The 15,701-nt window shown below is 40.5% G+C and overlaps 1 protein-coding gene and 1 long non-coding RNA gene across 2 annotated transcripts in view; one reads left to right on the top strand and one right to left on the bottom strand.

Moving 5' to 3' along the window:
* Window positions 1–7,348, bottom strand: part of LOC118557073 — a 97,104-nt gene extending 89,756 nt beyond the window's left edge. Inside the window, exon 1 of the long non-coding RNA XR_004927566.1 lies at window positions 7,266–7,348. This is a non-coding gene — a long non-coding RNA (uncharacterized LOC118557073). The remainder of the gene's footprint in view (window positions 1–7,265) is intronic.
* Window positions 7,248–15,701, top strand: part of sptlc3 (serine palmitoyltransferase, long chain base subunit 3) — a 35,419-nt gene continuing 26,965 nt past the window's right edge. The window contains exons 1-4 of the mRNA XM_012874848.3: window positions 7,248–7,448; window positions 11,538–11,732; window positions 12,418–12,572; window positions 14,958–15,106. Of these exons, the coding sequence (XP_012730302.2) occupies window positions 7,350–7,448; window positions 11,538–11,732; window positions 12,418–12,572; window positions 14,958–15,106 (598 nt within the window). The 5' untranslated portion in view covers window positions 7,248–7,349. The remainder of the gene's footprint in view (window positions 7,449–11,537; window positions 11,733–12,417; window positions 12,573–14,957; window positions 15,107–15,701) is intronic.

Here is a 15,701-nt window from a genome sequence, read left to right on the forward strand (position 1 = left end):
TCAAGCGTAGATTTTTTGAGCAAAGCTGAAAAGATATGCGTGAACTAGGCGGCCTACAAACCTGAATTAGGTACACCAGTTCTTTCAGGAGGAATGTTCCAGCAACCAAAATATTTCTTTATCGCTCCTTACTTAGATTGGTTTGTATATTTACGATTGTTCTGTAGTAAAGTATCACATGAACGTACAATTTAAATCTGAGATAAAACAGTAGCAAACCAACTTAGTATTGCACATATTTTGTGTTTCTCATTGTACGCTGCCTATTTGGATATTAAAATGAGGGCGGCCGGGCCTGACGAAAAAAATTACACGATTTAATGGCACCCCGGGGGCAGTTTAAATATAGCTCAGCGACAGAACTTGCTTTCATGGCATGGTAGGAGTTCATCCATGCACAACTGCCAAGGTGACCAGCAATTTAAATGCTGTAATAACTGCTCAATCTTAAAATAAAAACATCCAGTATCTGCTCTTTTGTTCCATTTAATGAGCAGTGAGGCTGGTGTGTGCGTGTGTGTGTGTGTGTGTGTGTGTGTGTGTGTGTGCGTGTGTGTGTGTGTAGAGTTGAGGAGGACATTATACAGCGCGTCTCTGACTTTGACATCCTCTGCACTGCCACAAGATGGCAGGACAGCCTCCTGTCTGTCAAAAGTACTTGTCAAAAGAATGTTTATTTTCTCCTGTGCGACCTCCAGACGGAGATTGTTGTTATAAATAATATCAAAAGCCGAAGCACAGGGATTTGGGGTCTATTAAAACATTTAAGGTCATCAAATATGGATTGTTTATTGTTTCATGTGATAGAAACCCCACACTGGAAATATCTGGGTGTGTTGTTCCGTCCCACTTCCCTAACTCAGGTTTAAAAATAGACTGTCACAATATAAACCATGTATAATAATCTTAAATGTAGAGAAAAGAAAAAAGCAGGAGGTGCAAGGGGCTTTTGTCAAGAAACTGCAGCATTTCTAAATATTAAACAAAAAAACTGACAATTACAAGCAAGCAAATGTCAATCTAACCGTTGTATTCATTTCCTCTGTAGCTGTCAGGTGAAATACCGTCGTGCAACATCCACATTATATGTTAAAGTCGCTTCTGCTGGTTTAAATGAACCTAAGAATTAAAGAAAAGCATCCATAATGAAGAGTGCTGTCCAGATTGCTGCTGTTAATGAAGGCTGACAGATGTAGGCTACATCTGGTCCCATGGGAAGGAAGCAATTGTGTAACGAAGGAAAGCAGGAACCAGCTGCTGCTGCTGCTGCTGAGGGTTCTGCTCAAGACTCCAAGCTAAGCTAACAATGGCTAAACATTGCAAATACGACTAATGTTCTAATAATGCTGCACTAAATCCAGACCAACGGATCTGCAATGGTTATGTCTACTTTACTGCAGGACTCAGTCAAGTTGCACCACCCAACATCTATCTGTTTGATTTGCTACTTTTTGCAAAATTAACAGCCAACACTGACCTTCAGGTTAGTGTTGGCCGTTGATGTTGCCACTCGTCCTGGTGGCAACGCTGTCTTCGTAGATAAGAAGATCTTTGGTAAGTCCAGCCTTCATTGGTTGGCATCAAGTAAAGTCATTTGTAACCTTTTGTTACCACAAGCACGAGCATTTTGTTGGGATTTCATGTAATATCTCATCACGAAGTACAGTGCACAAATGTTTTTTTTTGTTACGAATAAAAATTCCAAAATATATGATATGCAAAGTTGTTCAGCCCCAGTCAGTCAAAGCTTTAAAAAACAACCTTTGGCTGCAGAAATTACAAGAGGTTTGAGGTATTTATTTGCCAGTGTTGCAAATGTAATGGCCAAAGTTTTAATATAATAAGTTCTATCCCATTGGATAGGTAGCATCTGAAAACAATGTTTGATTCTCAATTGGATTTAGATCGGGATTAAATCAGGCCCATTGCAACACATAGATATCCTTTAATATTTACCATTCCACAGCATCTCTGGCTGTGAGTTTACGGTTGTTTTTCTGCTGGAAGATGAACCTCCATCTCAGTTTTAGGTCTTTTGCAGCTTCATCTGGGGATTTTCCTGTATTTAGCTTCATCCGTCTTTTCAACTCTGACAGCCTTTTCCACTCATGCAGGAGAAATGCATCCCCACAGCCCTGACCATCTTTCACTGTGGGGATGGCCTGTTCAGGGTTATATGTTAGCTTTCCTTTACACATACTGTTTTGCATATAGCCCAGAAAGTTTAATTTTGGTCTCACATGGCCAGAGCACCTTCTTTCACACGTATACAGTGTATTCCACAGAGTCTGTGGCAAACTTTGACTATATTATCTCAACTTTAACTTAACAACAATGACTTTCTTCTTGCTACCGTTTCATTAGACGCACATTTCTGAAATGCATGACTAACAGATGCCGTTCTAACAGAGTCTGCCACCTGAGCGGCAGATGTCTCTACCTCCTCCAGAGACACTATGGCTGATTGGCTGATCCTCTGTTCAATGCTCTGCTTGTCCTGCCTGTCAAGTTCCAGTGGACAGGTGTAGGGGACACAGCAAACATGTAGTTCTCAGGTGAACGGCCATGTCTTGGAAGGCTTTGCATGTGTGCCATACTCTGTCCATCAGCAGCTGGAATGAACACTGCTCCATGAGATGTTCCAAGCTTGGGACATTGTCAAACAATCCCACCCTGCTTTAAATTTCTTTACACCTTTACCCATGACCTGGTCGCCAAGTTGTTGTTTGTCCACTAATGTTCTCTAACCAACCTCAGAGGCCTTCACAGTGAAGCTGGAATTATGCTGAGATTAAATTACACAATGGTTGACTCTATTTACTTGACCTCTGAAACTTTAACCAGATTTTATTAAGGGGTGTAGCAGTAAAAGGGGCTAAATACAAATGCACACCACTATCGTGATAAGAATTAAAAATCCTGCATCCTTTTTCTATCATTTTCTGGTTTTAGTTTGTAACATAACATGGCAAAAAATATGGAAAAGCTCAACAACGACGAGTACTTTTGCACGGCAATATATAAAATCCCAAAAGGGCCCTAATCTTTTCATCCAGAACATAAAACAGTGGATTCAGATATTAGTCTTATTCTAACAGCTTTGCAATTTCCGTTTGAGAACCGAGACGACGGCTTGGGACGGCACAGGTGGATGGTCTGATAAAGAAGAAAATTATGTTTATCAAACACTAAATAGCTGTGAATGAAGACGCTTTCTACTGTGATAAACGATTTGCGCCGAAATTACATGGAGATGGAAGATTTCAGACAGAGACCCAAACAGAGCAGGGCCGATAGAGAGCTAGCAGAGCGTGTGCGGCAGATACCGCCATCGGAACATTCCTAATCGTGCAGCATGATGTTCAGACATGCTGTTGCATTCCAAACAACAAGTTCCTCCGAACGCAGTCTTCATGTCTGCCTGCTTCTGAAAGTCTGTCTTGCTCTTCGGAAGAAACAAGACAGCTAAAAAAGCCCTAGAAAAAAAATGCAGCAGCAGGATTTTCATCACACCAGCCCATTTAAGCCTGCACATGTTTCAGTCTACCCACTAAGTATACCACAACAGCAGCGAGGGGCTTTCTCTTTACCCAAAAAAGGAAAATATACAAAGTGCAAGTGGACTATCGCCAAGCAAACAGCAGAGACTTTATTTTGTACTTTATAACTGTAAACAGTGCATTTGATTTATGACACGTAAGTATATGATTCACTACAAAGCCTCCCTGCAGTGACAACCAATAGCAACACTAGTTGCAGCTGTAAGACTGGAACATTTTGCTCAGCAATAAGATTAACAGCCACTTAAAGGGTGTAAAAGTGTTGTCATTATGCTGGGTTGGACTTTGACACACAGACTGTCAGTGTTCGGAAGGCTGTTCCGCACAGGAAGGGTGACTATCAGCCCAATATAGAAGCATCTGCCCTCTAAGCTCCATGTATCAACTCCATATTAAACTCTGACGACATCGCTGTGTTGCTTCTTATCAGATTAAATGTAGAAAGCCTGCAGGTAGTATCAACATCAACATGCCTTTTGTTCTAAGTTTCTGTAAGCAAAACACCTGGCACTTAGAGTCGTTACACTCACTGACCAAACCCAACGCGCAAAACAGGAAACAGCAACGCATGCAGGGCTGGTACAAGGTGTACCAAGGTGCCATAAGCAGAATTTGATTTGGGGCCCCACTTCCTGTTACTAAACATCTCCAACTCTTAACAGCGTTTCAATAGAGATTTGGTCGATTCTGGGAGAGGGGGGTCAATGGGTGAGTTAAAAACGATCATGAAGAGATAGATATATAGAGATAGAGAGAGAATAGGAAGATACACACAACCAGACAGACAGCAGACATAGAATAGAGAAATAGAGAGAGAGAGATAGAGACAGACATACAGACAGAGGATAGAGAGAGAATAGATAGAGATGAGATAGAGAGAGAGAATAATGAAGATAGAGATAAGACACCACACACACACACACACACACACACATAGAGATAATATATATATATATATATACATACACACACACACAATACACACTACATACACATACATATATAATATATATATATATATATATATATATATATATATATAAATATATATATATATATATATATATATATATACACTCACATATATATACGTACATACATAGATAGATAGATAGATCGATCTTTGAATGGACAGTGTGCAACTAACTTGGTTTTTATTGCCAAAAATCAAGTATTGCTGCCATAAATACATATTCTGCTAAAGTGTAACAACAATCGCATCAAAAATGAAAGCATTCTCATAGCTTCAAATGACTGGTTTATAAATGGCGGTGCACCCAAAGGCAGTGATCCAACGGCAGTGTGGTCCAGCAACTACTCTATCCTTCCGGCAGAGACTGCTAGTTTTTTCATCTCCCTCTGCCCGTGTGTGTATGTGGAGGGCGGCGTGTCTCTAGCACGGCAGCGTGCTGGGTCTCTTTGTAACTCGTGTTTATAGTTGTTTATTTTAGAGCCAAAATAAGCGACTTCACGTTCAGAAACAAGCCCGAAAAACCACGACTCACGGAATTTACAAGCGACTTTAGAAGAAAACAAGCGCAAAGTGGCTTATAATAAGCAGATTTGCCAACAGTGCCAAAAACCATTTCACATGATAGCTACTGCTAATAGCTATTAGCAGTAGGTTCCAAGCTACAGTAGCTTGAAACCAAACACATGGAGGACATACGTGTTGACATCGTCACATTTATGACACTCCGCGGCCTCTGTAGTAGTTATTACGCACTTAACTTCTTTAGTAATTGATTGAGCGCACCACTGTATGGGTGTAAATCTTACACACTGGAGCTTTAACTTGTAAATTTGAATTTTAATATGAAATCTTTTAACTTATCTATGCAGAAATCTCAAATCAAATTCAATAGTTTTCTCATTCTCAACAAGCTAATCTAAAAAAATATAAGATCTATTAATTGTGTTAAAACCAAGCAGCAGCATAGTTCACTTGTGCTTTGGGCCGGCTCTGAATGAGAGCCTCCGCTTTACCCGCGACCTGATATAATTTAGTTGTTTTTTTGCAAAAACGAGAGCAAATTCTTATATGTACACTACTATTCCAGTGCTTTAAATGCCAGCTCAAACGAAACTGTGATGAGCAAAATGTTTTGGACCAAAGTCAGTTATGAATACACCTTGGAGGCATGTTTCTGTTTCACATTCCTGAGCACCCGTAGTTTCATTTATAAATGGATCAAAGACCATAATACAATCTGTAGAGTTTTGTGCCTCCAAAACCTTTTTCATAACAGATACTGTAAAAGCGAAGCTATACAGATCCCTTTTAATCGTTTCACATTTTTTCACCTCAGCCGAGCTGTGGTTATTGGGCGGGAGGCGGAGTACACCCTGGACAGGTTGCCAGTCAAGAATCAAGACGCTTTATTGACATTATGTGTTACCCTAACGACATTTTTGGTGAGGCAGACAAAAGGCAAGGCAAGGCACATTTATTTGTATAGCACTTTTCATCGCCAAGACAATTCAAATACACGAACAGACCACAGAAAAGAAACCAATACAGAGGAAAGTAAATTGCATTGGAATAGTAGCAGCGGGTCAAGATATAAGACAAGTTGGACTGCAAACCTCTACATTAACATTCATAGGCAACTCCAAACAAATAGGTTTTTGACCTTGATTTAAAGGAACCAAGGGTTTCAGCACTTTTACAGTCTTCTGGGAGTTTGTTCCAGATAAATGGAGCACAAGAACTAAATGCTGCTGCAGAAGGCAGTGAATCTCTGCGTTACCCTGTGTCCATCACAGGGTTAGAGACACACAGGACAAACAACCGCAAACACACGCATCCTTGTTTAAAATACAAAGTGAAGACCGTGCCATGACTTCCACTCATTTTCAACCCTTTCTATGGCCTAGCCCTGACCAGTATATAGCTAACCCTAAACATAATTGACGCCTTAGTCCTAAACCCAACGCCTAGCCCAAAAAAGGCCCTCACTTTACATCAAAGTCCTCACTTTACTAGTAAAGTGAACAAACTATCCATCCATCCATCCATCATTTTCTGACCTGCTTATTCCCTCATGGGGTCGCAGGGGTTGCTGGTGCCTATCTCCAGCGTTCACTGGGCGAGAGGCGGGGTATGTGAACAAACTAGTGAACAAAAAAAAAAAGTTCTCGCTAAGCTGCAAGTATAAGAACACACACACACACACACACACATATCTAAAGGGCAATTTGGAAAGACCAATTAACGTAGTAGTCATACTTTTGAACTGTTGAATGAAGCTGGAGTATCTGGTGAGAACCCATGCATGCACAGGGAGAGAGAGAGAGAGAGAGAGAGAGAGAGAGAGAGAGAGAGAGAGAGAGAGAGAGAGAGAGAGAGAGAGTGTGTTGACAAAACCCAAAACAAGTCATTGTTGTAAGAAAAGGTTTTGTGTTTCTTTTCCAACGTTTTTCTGTTGTGTGCAACATACACAAAAAATACATTAAAAAAAAGTCAGTGTTCAATTGCTTAAAGAAAAAAAAAAACTAATGTGACATTTGTCACATGCTGTGTTTGGTTTGGACAACCAGAAGTTCCGTTTTTGCTGTATGAAAAGAAAAAAACCTTAAGGTGAACTAAGAGTGACGGGAGGGAGTAAGGAAGCCTTCACACACACAACAAAACATTTGTGTAAAAAAAAAAAAAAAAAAAAAAAAAAGGAGGCTGAACCGTGACACCCAGAAGGAGGAAGTCACCTTTGGGAGTTTGGTAACCAGCGCGTAGGCTTCTCATTGAACGGAGCAGACCGAAAGAGTCCGCCCGGCGCCCTTCACTGGAACATGGCAAGAAGTTCTGACGCAGACCTGAAGCCTCCGCTCAGCCACAGCGGCCTGAAATGTGACGACCTGAGGAAAAACGGCTGTCACAAGAGGAAAGAGGTATGGCTGTGCGCGCCGGGCAGGTTAAACTGGGTTATTATGCGCGACGTTTGTTCTCCTTGCCTTGCGGGTCCGCCTGCTTCTAGGTGCGGCTCGGTGTTCAGCAGCTGATGGTGCCTGGGTTAGTTAGTTAGTTATTTAGCTACCTGCTGCATTCACTGGGCTCCTCACCTGAGATGAACCTTAATTGTGACGTAGGTACACCACAGGGTGTGTGTGTTTGTTTTTTTTTTACTGACTTTATACATAAAACCTCCTTTATAAAATAAAAGTTTATTTACCTTTTAAATTAAGAAAAAAAATAGAATGAATTAATGATATATTGTATAAAGCCACACCTTTAATATATAGCCTAGCTAATTAATAGATAAAATATGCTACATTATAGCCTATATTAGCCGTTATGTCCGTTATATTCTAGCTAATGTATGCTACATATTTTATATATTAGCTTGTTTTGCTACATATATAGCCTAGCTAGTTTAGCTAATAAGGGCTACATATTTTTCATATAGCCTAGCCATAGCAGTGCAAGACAAACATTGTTTTTAAAATGCTACAAAAAAAAACAACAACAATAGACTCCACCCTGTAATAATTCCTCATTTCTGTTGAACATTTTCTTTGCCTTGCAGCATTTTTTTTTTTGATTTACACACAGTACAGTTGCACTTCCTCAAAAAGTGTGCAGAAGGACATTCTTTACTTTCCATACTAGCCGTTTGTAGCTTCCCCTAAATTTACATTAACTCCTGAAAGTTTTTTTTATCTGTGCTCACATTCAAACTCAGGAAAACATTTAAATGGGGATTATTAATCATGTACGGCAAGTGAGCGTATAATTTTTCCAACAGGAAGAAGGAAAGTCCCCCACCATGCCTGTTGCCGTTTGCATTTTTAATTTTTTTTCCCGTATTTCAAAACAAACCACTAATTGTTAGCAACTTTGTTCAAGACAACAGCATTTCAATAGTATTTAACAACCCAACTGTATTTTTTCCCCCATTTTTTTATTTAAAAAAAGATATAGCACATATTAATAAACAAGTAAGTACTTTTAAATGTACCCCATGTTTGTAGGAAAACAAAAGCTTTACTTTAAAGCTGCACTGAACTTTTTGGATATTGCTTTTCAATGGTTGGAAATTAAGACCACTGTAGTAGTTTCAAAGCTTAAGTTCTGAAAGTCTTGGGTGATTTTCTGTCACTCAGAACGAACGAATGAATGAATTGCGTCAATTTCTGAACCAATCTTCCTCCTTAAGGACACCTGATTATCATGATGGCTCTAACGTTATTCAAATGAAATATTCCTGCCATGTGCGGTGCGTTAAGAATGATCTAATCAGCTCAGAAGGACGCCGGGACCGCTCTGACCTCAAATCGAGAATAATAAACACCCGAAGCGCGCGGGGTGTTCCCCCGAGGACAAACGAGCATAACGTGACGCGTAGCCAGTCAGAAAAGCGAGGTGACGGAAACACAGAGGCGAATCCTAAACACAGAGGACAAAGCTACTGCCATGGTGCAGCTGAGAATCCGGTGGACATCGCAGACGGAGGACCAGGTCGTTGATGTGTGGGTTAGGGTTAGGATCTGGTCCGAACGACACCTTTCTCCGTTAAAATGTGACGAGCGGTCACTATTGCTTCTTCATCGTCGGCCATGTTTATTTTTTTCTGAACTCTCGAGAGTTGTTGTTTTGTTTTGTTTTTTTGGTGGCACTTGTGGCTTTTATTTCTTTGTTTAGTTTGTGATCACTTCTCAAATAATTTAAGTAGGTCATAGTGCCACTGCTTTCTACTGAATCCATCAGCGCCATTTTTAACTCAGTTCTCAGACACCGCAGGTCCTTTATACCATCAGAAATCCTTAATCAATCCTGCGTAAAAAGGCCGGGCCTGAAAAAAAAGCTGGCTGGGGATGGCGGTCAGGTATTTGTTTGTTCGGGATAGAGAAATGTTCACATACACCACACACTGTTTATACCAGTGTTTCATTTATATATATATATAATTGTTTTTTGAGCTTAGATCTGGAGCACGGTTAGGTTGAGTTGGATTTGTTTCCTAAAAACAATTCCTGTATCTAGAGGTAAATGGAAACCAGCAAAATGACCCAGCAGCACGTCTCCCTGGCTGGCTGCGCACCATTAAATCACAGTTAACATGTTTCTGTTTACTTTGCCAGCCAATGGCAGCAGAATTTCTACCACTAATGTACTGAGAGCCACTTAGGCAGCCGAGGCTCTACCAGTTTAGTACCACAGTCTGAGAGCCGGTTTAACACAATCTTTTTATCCCTCGCTGCAACTGAAATCTGATATATGAAAGTCATGCATTTTTCTGGTGCTATCAGATCAAATGAACTGTTTTAAATGGAACTAGTTTGACATAAAGTTTAATTTTAACCATTTTTTTTTAAGTTTATGCTGTCAGAACTGTCTGTAGCCTAAGTTCCTGTTTTGTGCTGTCGGGCTGGGTTTGATTCCAATTCTCAACATTAAGAATTTTTTTTTTTTTAATCCTATCTCAAACTGGATTGCTGGTATTAAAACTTTTTTTTTTCAGCTCTTACCTGAATTACATGACTATGTAGTTCTGCAACATATTGATACTAGTATTAGATTAACATTCAGCAGCTAATTAATAAAGTAATGGTAGTTAATGGCGGCTGCAAGGACCAAACCCTCTCCCTGAAAATTGCTTTCACACACATGCAGTGGGGAAGGATACCAGAAATTCACAGTGGAAAATGCTTTCTTTTTTTTTTATCGGTCTTATATGAATCGATTTTTAGGAATTATTATTAGAATCAATTCAGAATTGGAAAATCTAAATATTTTTTTAACACGGCCCTATTGTATTCTATGTTTCTGAACTTACAGAAGTTCATCTTCTACACTTTAATCATTGGACTTGCATACGTTTTATATTACTTTTAGTCATCGCTGGACAAATTGGGATCGTAACACAGTAACAGTAGGATACCATATTTTTTTTTTATAGGTGTCACAGTATTTAAATGTATAGCATGACTGAATTGCTCCTAGACGTTTTAAGACACAGCCACCCTAAAAGGACTGGTCGCCCTTCTTTAGTTTCCACGCTATGGCCATTAATGCTCTGCATGTCTCTCGAAGTGAGTTGCCTTTTTCTACACCTGCTAACAGTGTAGCAGTCTTTCTTCAGCCAGCTGTTTGGCAGTGCGCAGCAATAGGTGGGGGAGGGGCTGTTCTGTCTCTCCTTCTCTGCTCCACAGAGCTGAAGAAAACTTCAGTCGCGCTGGTAGTTTCTCTGCCGTCTAATCAAAAAGGACTTTAGACCCCAGGAACAGTGTGAGAGAAAGATTTAAGCGGGTTTGAAATCTTTGTGGAAACCTTAGTACACCTTGATACGTGTAAACGGCCCGACGCAGGTGTTACTATCTAGGCTGTTAAACCATGAGGCTAATCTTTGAAGAAACCTTTACCTAAGCCTGATCTTTTTCTTTTTCTTTTTTTCGTTGTAGAGCATTTAAGACCTTATAAAAAAAGCATTTATGGTTAAAGCAAGAGACTGCGTAGTGGCCCGAGGAGCACCAGAACAGCTAGAGGCTGAATGCGTTACAGCACCCAGCCTTCATGTGTCTGAGTGAAGCCGTTCTACCGTGCATCTGCATTCCTTTAAATGGTGTGTGGTTCCCATTGTCATAAAAATAATCTGGTTGTAGGTTGATGAGTTGATAACAGCGGTTAGTCATGTGAAGAGTTTCTGACAGTTTCTGTGAACATTTGCCTTCTCGGTTCATGACCTTGGTCGATAGTTTCAAGGTGGTTCCTTTAAAAGTCACTGATTCTATAACTACTCGTGTTTAAAATGATCCAAATAAATCCTCTCAGTTTACTTTCATAAGCAACCCTGGGATACATTCCTAACCTTTGGCACACAGACATCCCTAAAGCTGCTTCTTGCACAATTAGTCTGGCAACTATAAGTTTTAGTGTTTGTTTTTCCGTGTAGCTCAACCACATGTGTTCGCATGTTGCTGCGTTCTGTTGTGCTCCCACCTGCCAAGCCAGAGCTCTCACGTGACGCTGTCGTTGCACAGAAAAATGGCGGCCCACAGACCGGCGGCGGCCCCAGGCAGCGCAGCCACGACACGTTCGAACAGCCGCCCATGTATGTGGCAGTCATGACGTACCTGGGTTACGGGATTGTCACCCTGTTTGGTTACTTCAGAGACTTCTTCAGAGCCGTGGGCCTGGAGAAGTGCCATGTTGCCCAGGAAAGAGAGGAACAGAAGGTAGGTACCACATTAAAACAAAAACACGGAGTCAGCACACTCCCAGTTATTTTGTAGGATTACACACAATGCTACACACCCAAGCTTGCAGACACCGTCAATATATTTTGTTACCCCCCCCAATTATTTCCATTTTTCCTTAAGCGGTGCCTCTTCTTTCTTCCCCTGTGCTCCTCTGCACTTCTGCATAACGTTGCCATGGGTGAAATTGAACACCAAAGAGAATACGTGTTGAAGATCTAATTAAATCTCAGAGGGTTCAGGCTCTTTGTTACTTTTCTTCAGATTTCATATTATGTCTCTTCAGTCAAGGCTAAATCAGAAAATACTTTGTCTTCACCATGTTTTATTATTTTGAGTAGGCAGACACAATAAAGTGTGCTCTTGATAGAATAGGGAGCCGTTATTTTATTTTTACTGGGTTCAAGAAAAGCCCATGCAAAGTAACACAAAAGTCATGATTTTACTACATAGAGGATGTAGCGTATACTCTAAAATAATCTTGATGAAAAGGCTTAGCTTTGTCAACGCATTGATGTGAATAATAATTAAAATCTAATTACATTAAAAAGGCTCCTGTTTTCTTACAGATTTTACAACTGAAAAGTTGCTTTGATTAAAAAAATAATAACCTGCTCTTTACTTATTGTTAAATTAAGTCCAATTTTTTTTTTCTCACTGCCAGGATTTCACTCCCCTTTATCAAGATTTTGAAAATTTCTACACTCGCAACCTATACATGCGAGTACGGGACAACTGGAACCGTCCCATATGCAGTCTCCCAGGACCTGTCTTTGACTTGATGGAAAGGGTGTCTGATGACTACAACTGGACATTCAGGTAACCATGTCTAAGCCCATGACCGTTGTTCAGCATGCATAATATTAAATCAATCACAGTGGCTCATTACCATGGCGGTTGCACCGAGATGAGCACACACCTCAAAATTGCACATTAGGGTCTTGGAGTGGCTTGGTAGCAGTGGTGCTAGCTTATCCATGACGTGCGACCTGCGTGTTCTTGAATATGAAACTTTGTGGAAAGGGGCCTCATGGCTCAGCTTCAACCTCACCACACTCTCACTGGGCTTTCAATGTTCCAAGTTGCCTAATTTATTGTAACTTTTAGCACCGCAGCTACAAGAAGCAGAGATGAGCACACGCCTCCAAATTGCACGAATGCAGGTTGCTACCAGACCCAGGGAGGTGGGGAGCTCTATAGGGGACGATTCAAATAAGAATCTGTATTTATTGCACTTCAAAGAGAAGCCCATTATGTGTCACAATGTGGAGGAAACAGCGCAAGCAGTAGTTCAAGGAGTTTGTAATGTCATTTTAGTCGTATTGTCGCTTAAAATCGAGTGCTGCTCGGAGACGAATGCCTGACAGTGAACTGCATCTGTACAAAAAAAAAAGAAAACACACCTGAAACCTCTCGCACTGCTGCTTCCCCCTCTAAGGCAAGGCTGAAACTAAAGGTGCAGACTCTCTCACAATTATAGGGAAATTCTGCAGATTGTGAGAAAACATAATGAGACAAATGTAGCACCTTTGGAGGTATATAGGATGGTCATGAATGCTCCAGGGGAAAGAAAAAAAAAACCCTAGGGGCAGAGTACTGTGGTGGCAGGGTCCTGCTGGCGTTTAAAAATGAGATTACATTGAAGGCCAAAAATGTTTAAGCAATGCTACAACAGGGAAGTATTCACTGCATGATCAGACTTTGATTTCACTGATTTTCATTTTTTTTCTCTATTGTTACCAGACATTGCTGATTGAATCTTAACAAACAAAAAAAAAAGAGGCTTAGTTTTAGAGATGAAAAGATTAGCAAGAGTCACAAGTTCAGTGCACAAGTAAATCACAGTTTGCTAGTTTGATAAGTGTCTCTTTTCCTGCTAATCCTGTTTATTTTGATGCGAGGTATACAAATGAAACAAGTGGGTTTTTTTTAACACTTTTGGACTGCTGTAAATTTTCTTAAACCTCCTGAAGACTGAGGGGCGGACGTCGTCCGGTGTGACCGGGGCTCACTGATTAAATATGAGGAGATCTCTGCACAGACGTACTCATCAAAGCCAAATGTCGGAGGCAGTAGATGAACAATGTGTTCCTGTGTACAGCTCTCTGTATATGGGATTGGGTTGTGTACAGAATGCGATGTTATTCATGCCCAGATGACTTCAGAGCATGGGAGCATCTCCAACCCAGCAAGACTTGCGGGGCAGAATCTACCAATCACTTGCTAGGCCTAACCCAAGGGATGTACTTTGATATGCTGCCACAAGCCACTTTTAGGAGGCTTGTACAACTTATGTTTTATACATTTTTTTGGCTGCATATAACTGACATCATGTCGGGTGTAATCTTTTGGCTTGTCAGTGTATAGACCTCAAGTTAAGAACGCACAAACGTCTCTACAATTTATATCACGCTAGTGTTTCTGAACTAGTATTTTTTTTTCTCTCCTGACTCCTCTGTGCCTCGTGTGTAGATTTTCTTTTTGACGTGCTCTAAATAGGTCACACCAAGGGAAATGCCAGCAAATATAGCATATGCAGATATGTTTTTTTTTTTGAGTTTCTGGACACCGATTGATATTCCTCTGCAAGGCACAGCGGGGTCAGGGAGTACATTATGAAAAAGAAAATGAGCAGAGCCACAGGGAAGGGAAGTGATATTATGAATCTGTGAGGAGGTAAGCGTGGATTACATGTTTAAAGAGCTTTAATGTGACTGTAAGAAGCACATGTGGGCTAGCCTGCCTGACTTTTGTGCAGAAGTGTGGTGAATTGGTCAAATGGTCCGCAGCCGAGTGGGGAAAAGTAGGTCGGCTGATAAACTGCATTGGTTCTTTGAAAGAACTTTAACTTCTTTTAAACTGGACAGGTGAACTCCAGGGTTATATTTGCTTTAACTAGAATTCTTTTTACCTTGTAGCCACTGTAGTCACATGCATAAGAGATCAGATGTTATCTATGCTTTTCTTCTGCTAAATATGTGTATATATATATATATATATATATATATATATATATATATATATATATATATATATATATATATATATATATATATATATATATATATATATAGATAGATAGATAGATAGATAGATAGATAGATAGATAGATAGATAGATAGGGCGTCGTGTGAGGAAGGTAATTGTATCTGCATGCTGGAGAAACAAGGACATACTAACTGAGTCAAACACAAATCTTCCCAGGTTTACAGGGAGGACGATACACAACGTCATCAACATGGGCTCATACAACTACCTCGGCTTCGCAGAGAACAACGTAGATTTCCTGAAAACTGTGGCAGATAAGTTGCAACAGTACGGAGCCGGGGTATGTAGCACCAGGCAGGAAATGGGTAAGTCTGCGGTCAAACTCTAACATAAAGGAAAATGTTTGTCGCCTGTCGCTTTGAACTCAGTTTAACAAAGCCACTCGTTTGAGCTGAAGCATTGTCCACTGCATAAAATCAGCGTAGGAAAGATACGTCTCCTTGTATGACGGTGGAAACGCCTTCTGTGTCTCAAATAGTCATAAACGCACAGAGTGATTTATTTCAAGTGCTTTTTCTTTTTTTTTTTTCCCCAAACATTTTTGATGATCATTGCAATGAAAACCCAAAACTCTGTTTTTTCAGGACATTTGAATGTGGCATAACAGCAGTAGAAAATAAGCATTACTACAGCAATGGTTTACAAGGAAGACGTGTGGTAGTGGAAAAAAGGTGGCGTCTTTACCGGGACTCAGGTGAAAAAGGACCAGCTTGTTTCTCGAGGGGGGGGGGGGGGGGGGTCTCTTACTAAGCCTCAAGTCAGTACAGCTGTCTGGCAGGAAATGTTCATGCTGCTGCCGCTCGCTCACCTTCACAGATAAAAGTCAATTTTACAATTCATTTGGGAATCAAGGCCCCTGGGTGTTGAGGAAGAGTAGAGAGGCAAAGACTCCCAAGTTGC

This window comes from Fundulus heteroclitus, chromosome 22 (assembly GCF_011125445.2).
Source record: "Fundulus heteroclitus isolate FHET01 chromosome 22, MU-UCD_Fhet_4.1, whole genome shotgun sequence".
NCBI classification, from domain to species: Eukaryota; Metazoa; Chordata; class Actinopteri; order Cyprinodontiformes; family Fundulidae; genus Fundulus; species Fundulus heteroclitus.